This window comes from Neodiprion fabricii, chromosome 5, assembly GCF_021155785.1.
Source record: "Neodiprion fabricii isolate iyNeoFabr1 chromosome 5, iyNeoFabr1.1, whole genome shotgun sequence".
NCBI lineage: Eukaryota > Metazoa > Arthropoda > Insecta > Hymenoptera > Diprionidae > Neodiprion > Neodiprion fabricii.
The window spans coordinates 26,466,989-26,479,385 of NC_060243.1; the positions used below are offsets into that span (position 1 = coordinate 26,466,989).

A 12,397-nucleotide genomic window follows, 5' to 3' on the forward strand; every position below is an offset into this window, starting at 1 on the left:
ATGGTTCTTCTTCATTTTGTCCTTGCCGTTCGTTTTATTTAATTTTTTTTATTCATCCAGTGATTCTCGATTAGCTTCGCAAGCTTCTCAGCTCTAATCTTACTTTTACACAGCTTTGTCATACCTACTAGCGGAGCAAAGAAGAAAACAGGAAAGACGGTGAAGATGAGGAAGAAGATTCAGAGCAGTAGAAGTAGAGGTAGTAGCAGTAGAAGAGTATTTGGTTATAAAAGTTTGACGATAATAAAACGTTTTATCAATATCGATATTTTAGAATTTTTCCACGGTATGGAAAGGGCTTCTTTTTTTTTGACAAAAACCAATGTCAATTTACCATTGTTATTTATTTCTATTTCTTTTTATTAACTCGACGCGTCGTCGTGTAACAATTTTTTTCAATAATACACCGCAAAACATTCGAATGAATTTCTATAGGTTTTTTTTTGTTTTTTTTTCCCTCTTTGTTCTATGATTATTATTATTTTTTGTTTTTTTATTTTTTTCTCTTTTCTCTTCCATACGTTTCACTTTTCTACAATATACGTTTATTTGTCGGGATCCGGTTTTACGTCGTCTCTAAAGTTATATTTTTGAATTGAAAATTGAATCTTTCACGTTTATGCATGCAACAAAACTGTTCCGTCACATTGTAACACTGATGTAGGTACATCGCTTTTTTTGTGCGCCTCAACGAGCATTCCGTTCATCTGTATTTTCATATTGATTTTGATCACATTACCTACAATAACGCCATTCGTTTTTTCACAATTCGTTTATCGTATGTATTATACAAAATGCACGTTCAAATCCAGCTGAACTTTGGAAACGTTAGAAAAAAAAGAAAGCAGCCTTGTCTTCCGCCGTTGATATTACGTTATATTTATATTCTTCGTCAAATTTATTAGTCATCGTATCGTTTTTTTTTTTCTTTCCTTCAGATAATCATCGTCACTACTTAACCACGGCTCGATTATAATTCTCGAACGATCGGGTGTCGCGTATTAAATTTGCGATTAAAGAATTTATCGCGACGTTATTATTATTTATACACTTATCTCGTATTTCCATTGAATTTATCATCGTTATTATCATCATACTCCGTTGAATCGCATCAATTTTCACGCAACGTTTCATCTCCTCGCGTATCACGCGGGCGAGAATGGCCTGTGAATTTTTGGGGGTGTCGGATGCGGCGGGGGCGTCACTATCCTCTTCATCATCTGACCTTGGCCGTGACCTTGCGGCGTATGCTGCCCCGCCGGGGGGCTGCCCCTTGACGAAGGGGTGTGAGGACTCGGCACCGCGACTCTGAGCGGACCGGTTACGGAGAGATTCGTCGCCATCAATGGGGGGCTGTGAGCCTCCGAGAGGCTGTCAGAGAGACGGGAAACGCCGCCGTCGGAGAGACGAGAGCCGTCCGATAACCTCGATATACCTTCGGTCAGCTGGTGCGGGGGGTGAGGGTGGTGCAGCAGCCCTTTGTGGGGGTGGAGTCGCGGGGGTGGCAGGCCCAGCGGATCCGGAAGTCTGGAAAACAACCGTCAGGGAATAATCGTATTTATTTTATTCCTCGGGTCTCCAACGTTTGTCGGACCCATCGTTGCTAACTATTGATCGATTTTTAATTAGCGCAAGCATCATCAATGATCGCAGTCATTTTAATCGTTTGATTGTCACTCGTTGCATAGACTGTTGATCCCTGCTACGTAGAAATCATGTTTTTTTTTTTTGTTTTTTTTTTTTATCAAATAAACTCGACCGTTGATTGCCTTCCTGCGAGGTGGTGTCAATTCTTGCAAAGGGACTTAATTTTTACCAAGATTCAAGTGGCTAAAATTTGTATCAGTTTGAAGTTCTTTGTACTTTTAGCCTGAATTTAAGTAAATGGTTTGTCTAAATTTTATAAGCAAAATATAACTGCTCATACTTTGGAAGCTCAAATATTTCGAATCTGTTCGAAAAGTTCCAAAGTAGTGATTTTTTTTTGTTCAATACATCAATCTTGTAAATTAATTGCATCCGCAATTAATGGCTCCATGGTAAAAGCTTACGTTGTGGAAAGTTAGAGACTCCGACTATTCAGAAGTCAGATCGACTTTTAAACTTGGAATTTTTATACGCCAAGCGCAGTGATTTGTTTGTCGAATAATACGGTGACTTGGTCATTTTTGTATAAGAATTATCAATCGTTGATAATCAATGAGCTGAAATGACTCTAGAAAAGATGTTATTTTTGTTATCGTTTTTCGCATTACGATGTACTTTACCGGGTACTGAATACCGTGGATTCTATGTATTCCTTTTCTCAATTTTTGTCGAATATCATTTTTGTTATTCTCACGTGTTTACAGAAATGAAACGTGTATATCTCGAAAAGCTTGATGAATCAAATATCGTTGTTTCGTTCAATTTCGTTAAAAATAGGGCTGGATTGGCAGTAACTTTCCCAGTTAAAAAAAAAAAAAATTCATCGACCGACACGTGCAAGACTGAAGAAAATTGACGCTTTGAAAATTGCATGGTCAGACTTTTGTTCCTACCGTGATGAATCCAATTGACACGCAATAAAATACCGGAACAATTTCTTGAAAGTTGATAATCAACCGCGCATGCGCCAAATAATTAAATCTCATTGGTCGGTGAAATATTCCCGCAGCGATATTCTTGTCTGCGACGCAGGCGGGCCAACCTACGCAAAATGCGTACGTTTGAATTTTCAAAGCGCATGAGCATTAAATTCCGACCGTACTTCGAAGAATCGACTTTCCGACCCGACAAAAAATGCTTTCCAAACCTTTCCGAGTCAATGCCTCAACTATCCGAGATTCTAACCTCGAAAATTCGTATCAACTACATCGCCGGCAGAAACAAAGTTTGACAGCTGAAAACTCGGGTTGGCCAGCCTGCGCGAACGGCCGATAAAATTGGCGCATGCGCGGTTGATTTTCAAGTCTCAAGAGATTGTCCCGGTATATCTAACAAAGCGAAGCTGGAATACAGGGGATATGAACATTCGGTACGTACCTCGAGCCGAGATCGCCCCTGGGTCCTACGGCCTGAAAGGGACTGGTTTCAGCCAGTCTGAATATCCCACCACCGGCGATGCTCGGGTGGTTGTGCTGCGGGCTATGGGGTCCGAACGGGAAGCCGGTTGGCGAGAATTTGAAGGCCGGCGCGTGCGCGAACCGGAATTGGGGCTGCGCCGAGTCGAACCGAAAGTTGAGGGGCGGTGGGGGCAGAGGGCCCAGCGAGCCCAGCGGAACCGGGGACGGCTGGTGGGTCGGAGGCGGCGAGGATGCCGGCGAGGGCGGCGAGGTTCGTCCCAGGGAGATGTCAGAGTCCTCCGAATCACTTCCGCCGGGTCCCGGGCTCAGGGCTCGTCGCTGAGATCCGCTTCCCGGTCCCGATTGTTGCTGCATTCTGCAAATAAAAAAAAAAAAACAATAAATAAATAAATAAATAACAACATGTCAAAATTTAAAGTCGAGAAATTTGCGGAAATGATCGCGTGGCTTTGAGGCTAGTTACAGGAGCAAATAATACAGAATAAATAACCCAACGAAAAATAAGAATACTTGCGATGTTTAATATAATTCAACTTTTTGTCACGGGCTGTTTTTGCGTCAGTGTATTTTTACGCCGGTTAGTTGGTGGACCATTTCAACCAGGACCTTTGACTACCGACAGATTAGCGCTTTGTAAGGTACCCTCCGAAAATAATTGGTACCACATTGTAAAATCACGTTGGAAATGTGTTGTTTTCTTCACGATGCCAGAGAAACGATTTTGCAGATTTGGTTGATATGTAAACAGAAAATTATTTGCATTTAGGTACAGACGATGGTCGACTGATTTTGTTCTTTAAAAATTTTCAACTTTCAAATATTTAGAAAACTCTTGACGACTACATTTATCGAGATAATTTATTGAACCGAACTTTTTGGCCAAGATGGTTCTTTTTAGAGTTACAGTTAAGCTTTTTCAAGTGGGTATAACAAGTACGGTTTTCCCATTAGCCTAAAGACACTCGAGATTATAACGATCATTCGGTTGACTTTTGTTTTTTGTTCTTCATCCTGAATCCTAATAGTTTTTTAATAATAGCTACACGGAGAAATATTTATATTTGCGTTTATTGTACACAGTCTTCAACCATGGTTCGAAAATACGATTGTGGATACGAATTAAAAAAATTGTTTCGTAGCTGTAGCAAAAAATTCTAGTCGCTTCTATTTTTATTTAGTCGTGCAAAATTGTTGCTATGATATTTTCATTTAGACGTAACGTTAAAATTGCCAGAATATATTTATCATTCGGTACAACACTTGCACTAAATAATCAAACTTGGACAAAATTTATGACGGCATTTGAGCTCTATCGTCACGATAACCAATTTATTACGATTTACTAATAATAATTACAAATTGAAATTTTCTTGTAAGTAATTCTGCAGAACGAAATATCGAAGCAGTTACGTATAAATCCATGCATCAGCATTTATCATTTAATATCGAAACTCATTGATAACGAAACGCCGTTTCTTCCAGTTTCTGTTTCCGAGCATCGAGGCACGATTTTGACTAAATGTCTTCACGGCCATAATACCTCTATAAATATATATGCCTCTGTACCTCAGTGGTTTAGTCGGTCTTGTTTCTCTCTCCCGCTCTCAGATCGATGAGTATAAACGCGAAACGGCGTCCCGTGTTTTCCCTGCTAATTGAGTCGCAAGTCGCTCAGGTTGTCATGACTACGCGTTATATCCGTGAACTGCTCGGCGCTGGTTTTCTCCGCGTTAAAACGTCGACCGCAAAATTCGCCACTTTGAGCATGGCTCTGCGGATTATCCCACGAGCGAAACACCGGCCGCACAGATTTTTTTTTTTTTTTTTAATCCCTTCCCATTTTTTGTAATCTCTTTTCCTCTCTTCCTGTTTCGAAACTCCTGCAGATAGTTTCAAAATTCGTTTACTCTCTTGATAAAATTTTATAAAGTGCAGATTGCAACTTGCGGACGCTGAATCAATTTGAATTAACTATAACGAACAGGGGGGCAAAAAATTAACGAATCTCAATCTTATACGCGTTACAAGAGATATGTGATTTAAATGAGATTTGTTTAGCCATAGTTGGATTCGGTGAAGGTGTCACCTGTAATCCGTTTGATTATGCCGATCTATCCGATATCTACGATATACCGCTTTAAAAAGTATTAATTATCATAATCCCTGTACCCGTCATTTTTAACTGATTTTCAATTCCGAGTCGTTTCTTTTTTTTTCCTAGCACATTTGCCTTGAGAAACAAGTCGATCGTCTGGCCTCGACGCGAGTTTCAAGCTCTTTGCAATCGTTTGATATTGATATTGAAAAAGGAGGATCGAAGAGGGGCGAAGAAAAAAAAAAAGATGAAATGAAACGAAATAAGGCAATTTTTTTTCGAGTGTACGAACAGAACGAGAGTGTTCAAATCGAGAACGCGTTCTCGGCATTAATTATCGTCGCAAATAGTCCGACATCTCGGCTCGTTATACCCGGCTTCCCACTTTCCTCTTTCGTTTTTCAACCTATATTTTTCGTCCCGTGCTACCGGAACCCATCGAAAAAGATCCCGAAAGTGAACTAAAACGCGTCAGCTGAGCCCGAAGAACGTGGGTCTGTCATTAGGGTGTGTCTGTACCAAGAATACGTTTAGAACGGATGACCAATCATTTTTTTTGACCACGCCAAATAAGCATATAAAACGTAAAGGATAATGGTGCCAGCAATAGGAACCGCAAGGAATTGAATTGAGGTATGTACAAAGAGTGAAAAATAACTCGATTCTCGCTAATAGCCGCATGTCTACAATTTATCAGTATTCTTTATTTCTCAATCTTTCCTCAGCGTGAAGATTGAATCAAAATTAGTCGCCAGTTGCGACCGTGTTGCTAAAAGTTATCAAAACCCTTCCACGAGTAGGAACGTCTTTAAAGTGTTTTTTCGAGACATCTCTGAGTACGTCAGAATCGTAAAAGATGTTTGTGACAAAATATCACGATAGTTTATGTCGTGTACATGAATCGAAAGAATATAATATCAACACGAGTTCATTTCACAAAGTTCCATTTCCTGTTGCGTGTGTGATTCGTTCGTGATATTCTTTTTCTTTCCTTTATTTTGACGTGTTTTTTTCATTTTCTCTCTCTCTCTCTCTTTCTCGTCTGCCGGGGGAGGGGGTGGAGGTAAAATAATAATACTGACGGGTCGGGGGATATCATTTTAACAAAATCGTACCCCGTGTGTCACGAGACACCATAGAGAGACGTTCTATAGGCTTGGTACCCCGGGCACAATCTTCCCCGGACTCTCTCCACCCCATGCTAAATACCCCCGGCCTTTACAATGGGTATATCGTTCGAAAATCTGAGCTCTCTCCAAGGCTGGCACAATGGGTAACGTGATACCGAACGAAGCGGTATGTGAAGAGGGCGCGATTCGGACGAGAGGTTTTTCGCTGTTCGCTTTTAATAGCCGCTAATAGAGACGTTAAAACGATACTGCTCCTTTCATCCAGCTCCGTTCCCCCCTTCCTGCCCCTCTCAACGTATGCCCGTCGCAGCGTTCGTTGAGACGATGTTTGGTTTTTTTCTTTTTTCTAACATCCAAACCATCGGGCAGTTGCGAAATTTGAAGAAGCTATAAAACTTTCTAACGATTTCGAATCTCCGGTACATTATAGACTCGAAGAAAGTCTCTTTATTATACTTGGATCGGCGATACTCGTCGTCGACGGAAGTTTAGCGACGAAGAGGCGGCGGGTTCGTTGGTTGGTTGGTTCCTATACTTACTTGCCTTCCTCCTGCGGCAAATCGATTCGAGAGTGCTTGAAGCAACGCCGCGCGTAGTCAAAGCGCAAGTGACACTACGGGCTCGAAGAGCAGCTGCCAAGTGGCACGTGGCTTAATCAGCCGTCATTCAACTCCTTCGTTAACGATAATTCAAGCATCGATCCGCCGGTACCGGCAGTGTCGATGCTCGTTGACTGCGAAAATAACAGATACCCCGTAAAATATACCCCTAGCAATAATCGCGGACGTGCGGAAATTCATTTGTAGTAGGTATTATTCACGATTTTCATTCCTTTCACTATTTGATAAAAAATTTTTTTCAATTTTTTTCTTTGTTTTTCCTCAGTTTCTCTCGTTCCTTTTCTTAGTATTCTTCTTATTCTTCTCGCGATGAGAGACATTCGTTCCCTGAGCGTTAGACTGCAGTAGCGACTGACTACTCTGTCTGACAATGAGAAGAGGACACGAGCGAGTACAAAAAACTAGCGGAGGATCTGTTGAGAGCCCTTTTAGTGTTTGATGGCAAACATCCTCCTTCCATCTTCTGTTGCCTTTCGTACAAGGACACCCTATTCTCGTCGCACTCAAGTCTCTGACACACAAACTGTGTCTGATAAGATTTTAATTATTTACCAACGTTGACTTCGTTCCGCAGTCTACACCATTTATACCGACAATGAGCGAGATGTTCGAACCCCGAATCGCGATCTTTTGTCGTCAATCGAATTGCTTCCATTCTGTATTTTCTCTCCCTCTATCCATGGTTCCGCTTATACTCGACGTACCGTCTCCGTATCTGTTCTACCGTGCCTTTCAATTCCCCTTCGTTTCCTTTGGAACGTACACATCCCGGAATTGTAAAACCGCCTGCCAAATGTTGCCGTAATTACGGTAGATTTTTGTAATTAGATGACGCCTCATTAAATTGTCTGTAAAATTATTACTGCAATGGTGAAACCTGTCCGGTAGCTAGATGACGTGGGAAGAGGGATGGGAGAAAACGAAAAAAAACATAAATTTGGTGAAATTCAATGAACCGCAAAGGGGTTCGAAACCGTAATTTAATTACACGTTTTTATTCTGGCCGAGGTAAAACGGTATGTGAAGCAAACAGGATTAGGACAGTAGAGGTCCCGAGGTATGCACGAGAATCCGGCCGCCCGTTGAAACGGGGATAATTTTTTCAGCGCGCAAGCAATTTTACTTGAGACAACAGGATTAGAGCGGTTCTGCTCTTTCCTTGTTTCGGAAGGACTTAATTTTCGAGATTTTTCCCACGACAGACGGAACGGACAGAGAGAGACAGACGGATAGATATAGAGAGAGAAGAGAATGAAAAGAAAGGAAGAAGGACAGAGTGAAAGAGCGACAGAGAAGGAGAATTTTGTGTGTGGACCGCTCAGCTGGGTCCTCGGCAAACACTTTAACCGACCATTTCTCTTGGTACCTTGTTTGTCCCTCGTCAGTACCTACCCACAACGCGATGTCTCCAAAAAATCGTTCGGATGTAATTCCATGTTACCTACGTTCCGCCCATGAGAAGCTGAGATCGGACTATGACACATGTACGATTGGTCCGATATCCGTTTTCTTGCTGTGACGCGATTTCACAGCGGCTTTGTTCCCAAAGTCAAATGAGACCATCCTGATCACACAACGCGCGCATATATCGCCGTGAGAATCACGCCTTTATGCTCAAACATTTTAAAAATTAATATTTGAGGTGATGCCTAGGCGGAACTGTGACGCTATAAACGTTGCACTCTCGACCATTGGAATGTTCCCGACGTCCTGTCATACGTACGCAACATCGCACTGGAGCGAATAAGCGAGATTCGTCAAACACTTTCACACTTGATCAAGACTACTTATTTAGAGTATAAACCTACGTACGAAAGCTTCGGAGGGATTGAAAGCGGGTCGGTTGAAGACTCGTACAAGTCATCGCGAGACGTTTGTCACAGGGTGGGAATGTACCGGCTTTAGCTGGATGACTGTAGGATATTTTTGGCCCGACATTGTCCAGTAGAAGAGGCGTGTCTCGCCCCGACTGTTGAGTATGATGAAACTCATCAAGATGTTTAGACGTCCCAGAGACAGCTGGTCGACATAATTCGGAACGACGATTTAAATTTCACGACAAAGACGCGAGACGTTTCAATCCAACGATCCTCGCACGTGACCATTCGATTTGACAATTGGATTTCGGATTCGAAGAGGTCTCGGTACTTTTTCCGAGATGTTCAGGATGTCGGTTCATTGGGTTGGTCGTGTTTTTGCACGGTCCGTGATCGGATCTTTGTGAAAATGGAGTTGGAGGAACCAGACCTACTTCTTCGGCCGCAGTCTCAAGACCCCGTCTCCCTCTGTCTCTCTCTCTCTCTCTCGGGAACTTTATCCGTCTTCGTTCAACCCCTGATGTTCAGTGGGTTGTTTCCCCTTCCCCTGAAGTGTATTTGGTCACTTAAAATCGTCAAACATATCGGAATACAGGTATGTCTGAAAAACAAGTGAAAAGCTAGGCGACAGCCGATACTCGCGTAGCTTTGTTCTTGTATAAACATTTGCTCGGTTCATCAGCGAGGGCGGGGGAAGAGAGAAGAATCGTAAGGGCCTGCGGTGCATGGACTGGGCTGCCCTGCACCATGGAAGGAACCTCCTTGGTGTACGGTGAAGTGGAGATCGCTTGTCAACCGTGCCTTCCATCCCTGCCCGAGTCCGCCATATTGCACCGTCGTCGGTTTAAAACACTCGATGTTCGAGTGGATAAAATGTTGCAAATCATCGACTACCTGTCGGCCACGCACGCTCTCCGGCCCCTAGCACAGCCACATCCAAGCCAAAGTGTGGGTATAGGTACTTAAACACCGGACGTTCCCCCCGTGTGTTAATATAGTGTTTTGTTTAATGCACTCTCGAGGTAACCGCGAGCGAACCGTCATGCCCTGGGCTCTCCTTAGTGTGTAATCGCTTCAACTGCGTCGGACTCGAGGTGAAACGACTTCATTACGGGCTGATCAATGCTCGGCATGCTCGGATGACGCGAAGTTCCAACTTTTACGGAATATTTTTGCCTTACGGGGTATTGAGTTCCCGGTGGTTACGCCGCGGTGCCGCCTTTTTATCCACTAAATTAAGCATTTTTCCTTGTATGCGTGGTAATACCGGAGAGACAAAAAATTCTTACTCCAGATTCTGGGCGACAGCCCGTAAAACCCACCAGCTCGTGTTCTCGGCTCGTGATGCTCTCGGGTATGTAAGTATAGGTACACACAAGAGTGGAGGAGTACGGTGTATACGGTATACTCAGCACCAGCAACGATGAGGTAAAAGAAAAATTGCGACACCGCCCATTGACCGTAGAGCGGATGGCTCGGGGTATCGCTTTTCATGGGGAGTATATATGAATATTCATTTTTTCCTACTTCGTGTGTATTTCTTTGCCGTGCGATGCACTCGAAGTCTCGCGGACTCTGCGCTCCGCTCGATTGAAAAAATAAATTAATTAAAACAACGATAAAACAAAGAGTGAATGTAATAAATAGGAAAAAAAAACATATTGCGGGTAAAAAAGACGTAAAGATCGTACGAGGTATAAGATTTCACACGCGGGGGATCAAATTGGTCGGAGCTGGCGGCTTAAGCCGTTGCAAATTACACCGTAAGCCTCATCCTCGTCCTACGTCCGTATTCGTCCTTTCCATACTCCATGGCTTACCACTTACCGGCACTATAGTTTAGGTTGCTTTTGCTTCAGTTTAGACGCTCGGTTAACTTGTACACTATAATGTGGCCTCGACCACCATCGTGCGGGCATGTCTGCAAGGGAAGGAAAGGAAAACGTCGAAGGTTGAGGAGGGAGCAGGGGGAGGAGGATGAGGACGAGGAGAAGGAGGAGAAGGAGGAGGTGACCTCGAGAACAGGGGATGCTGGCTGGCGTATGATCATTTTCTACCTCGGTAATAACGCGAAACCCCCACAGGGCTTAAGATTTCAATCCACCAAAGAGAATGCTCGTTTCTACAAAATTACTCGCTTCAGGTATACCTACACATCTATGTCGATTCTCCCTTTATCCGTGTGTGCGAGATACGCGCCCTCGTGAATAGCTCGGTGTAACCTAACCTACTTGTTGTACCCTTGACTGGAATACGATGACGTAGGAATGAGGAGAAACATTAACGAGCAGGAAAAGATATATCAAGGTTAAGCTACCTACGTACATGTATACTTATCAATGCTCACCGGTGGAATTCAACTTGTAATCGAGTTTCGACCATTAGGAAATTCCATTTCTTCTGACAACAAAGAGGTTCAATTTGCCATTTCAACAATTCAACGTATTCTAACGTGAAATCCAATTCGGTGAGACAACTTTGTGCTTCCAATTACTCGAGCATCATACCAACGAGATCTGGAGTCCATTCGGGGTTCGGATGTAGTCCAAATTCAAACGTACATCGAACGTACATCGAACGTTTGAGGACTCCTCTCGCGATGGATTAACGTAGGAGTAATATTCCTGCTTTTGGAACAGTCAGAGACGTGCCGGTGACGAAGTTGGATTCCCGAGTCGAAATTTAGCGCCCACTTTAAACCCTACGTTGGAGCTCCGACTGAAGATACTAAGGTAGGTTCTATTTCAATGCGATATCAGACCATATTTTGACGCTAAAATGGTCCGAAATTTCACGATATACGAAGTTTAGGTTCATAGTAGGGACTGTTTAGATCCTCCTTTAAACCACCAGAGGTGGGGTAAAACCTGCTGGCTTGAAACTCTCCATACGATTCTGATTGAACATGATTGAAATACAAAAAATATGATCAAAACGTGTGAAATCAAAATTAAAATCCCAATAAACAGGAATTGGTTTACACATGCGTTTAATCGTATTTTCTGTACCAGCGATCAGTTAGAAGGGTTTTTGTATTCATAAGAACGTTGAATGAATACAGTCGCAATGCAATACTTAATTTTCAAACGTTGTTAAAACTTATCAAAATGATGTCGAAACAGCCCTTGGATTATTCATTGTGAACACTCGAATGTCGCTGTAATAATATATCTATAGGGGATGATTTACAGGTCAAATGTAGGAGCAGCGGATCGAACAGCGTCAAAACATGTTCAATCGTCTGCTACCAGAGGGTCAAAGTACGACTTGGTACTTTAATTTTTAGAAGTTGAAGGTTCAATGTAGGATTTCCAGGTCAAGTTTCCTTCAAAGTAGGTTCGTACGAACCTTGTTAGGGTGAAACGTAGGCGCTGAATTTTGACTCGGGTTCGGATGCGCGTATTCCAGTATCGAATTGGCTAGAATAGAAGAAGCGAGCTGGGTGGATCAATTTGTCGCAGCATCAAAAGACCGAGATCGGGAGACGGCGAGCGGCGCAGACGATGGGCCGCGTTATCCCCCGGGGGATTGACGTAACTAAAAATTTAAATTTAATGCAATTTCAGGCGATTACCCTTCCCAGTCTCTGATATACCTACCCACCCGCCTTCCGTCCCTCGTCTTGCCTCGCTTCGACTACGCCGCCCGCGGGTCTTGATTGGCTTACATT

At 43.0% G+C, this 12,397-nt stretch overlaps 1 protein-coding gene across 1 annotated transcript in view; it reads right to left on the reverse strand.

Annotated features, from left to right (window-relative positions):
* Positions 1-928: 928 nt before the first annotated feature.
* LOC124183470 (homeobox protein SIX3) overlaps positions 929-12,397 on the reverse strand; it is a 36,182-nt gene continuing 24,713 nt past the window's right edge. Inside the window, exons 2-3 of the mRNA XM_046572012.1 lie at positions 3,025-3,420; positions 929-1,527 (exon numbers count right to left, since the gene is read on the reverse strand). Coding sequence (XP_046427968.1) covers positions 1,146-1,527; positions 3,025-3,420 — 778 coding nt within the window. The 3' untranslated portion in view covers positions 929-1,145. The remainder of the gene's footprint in view (positions 1,528-3,024; positions 3,421-12,397) is intronic.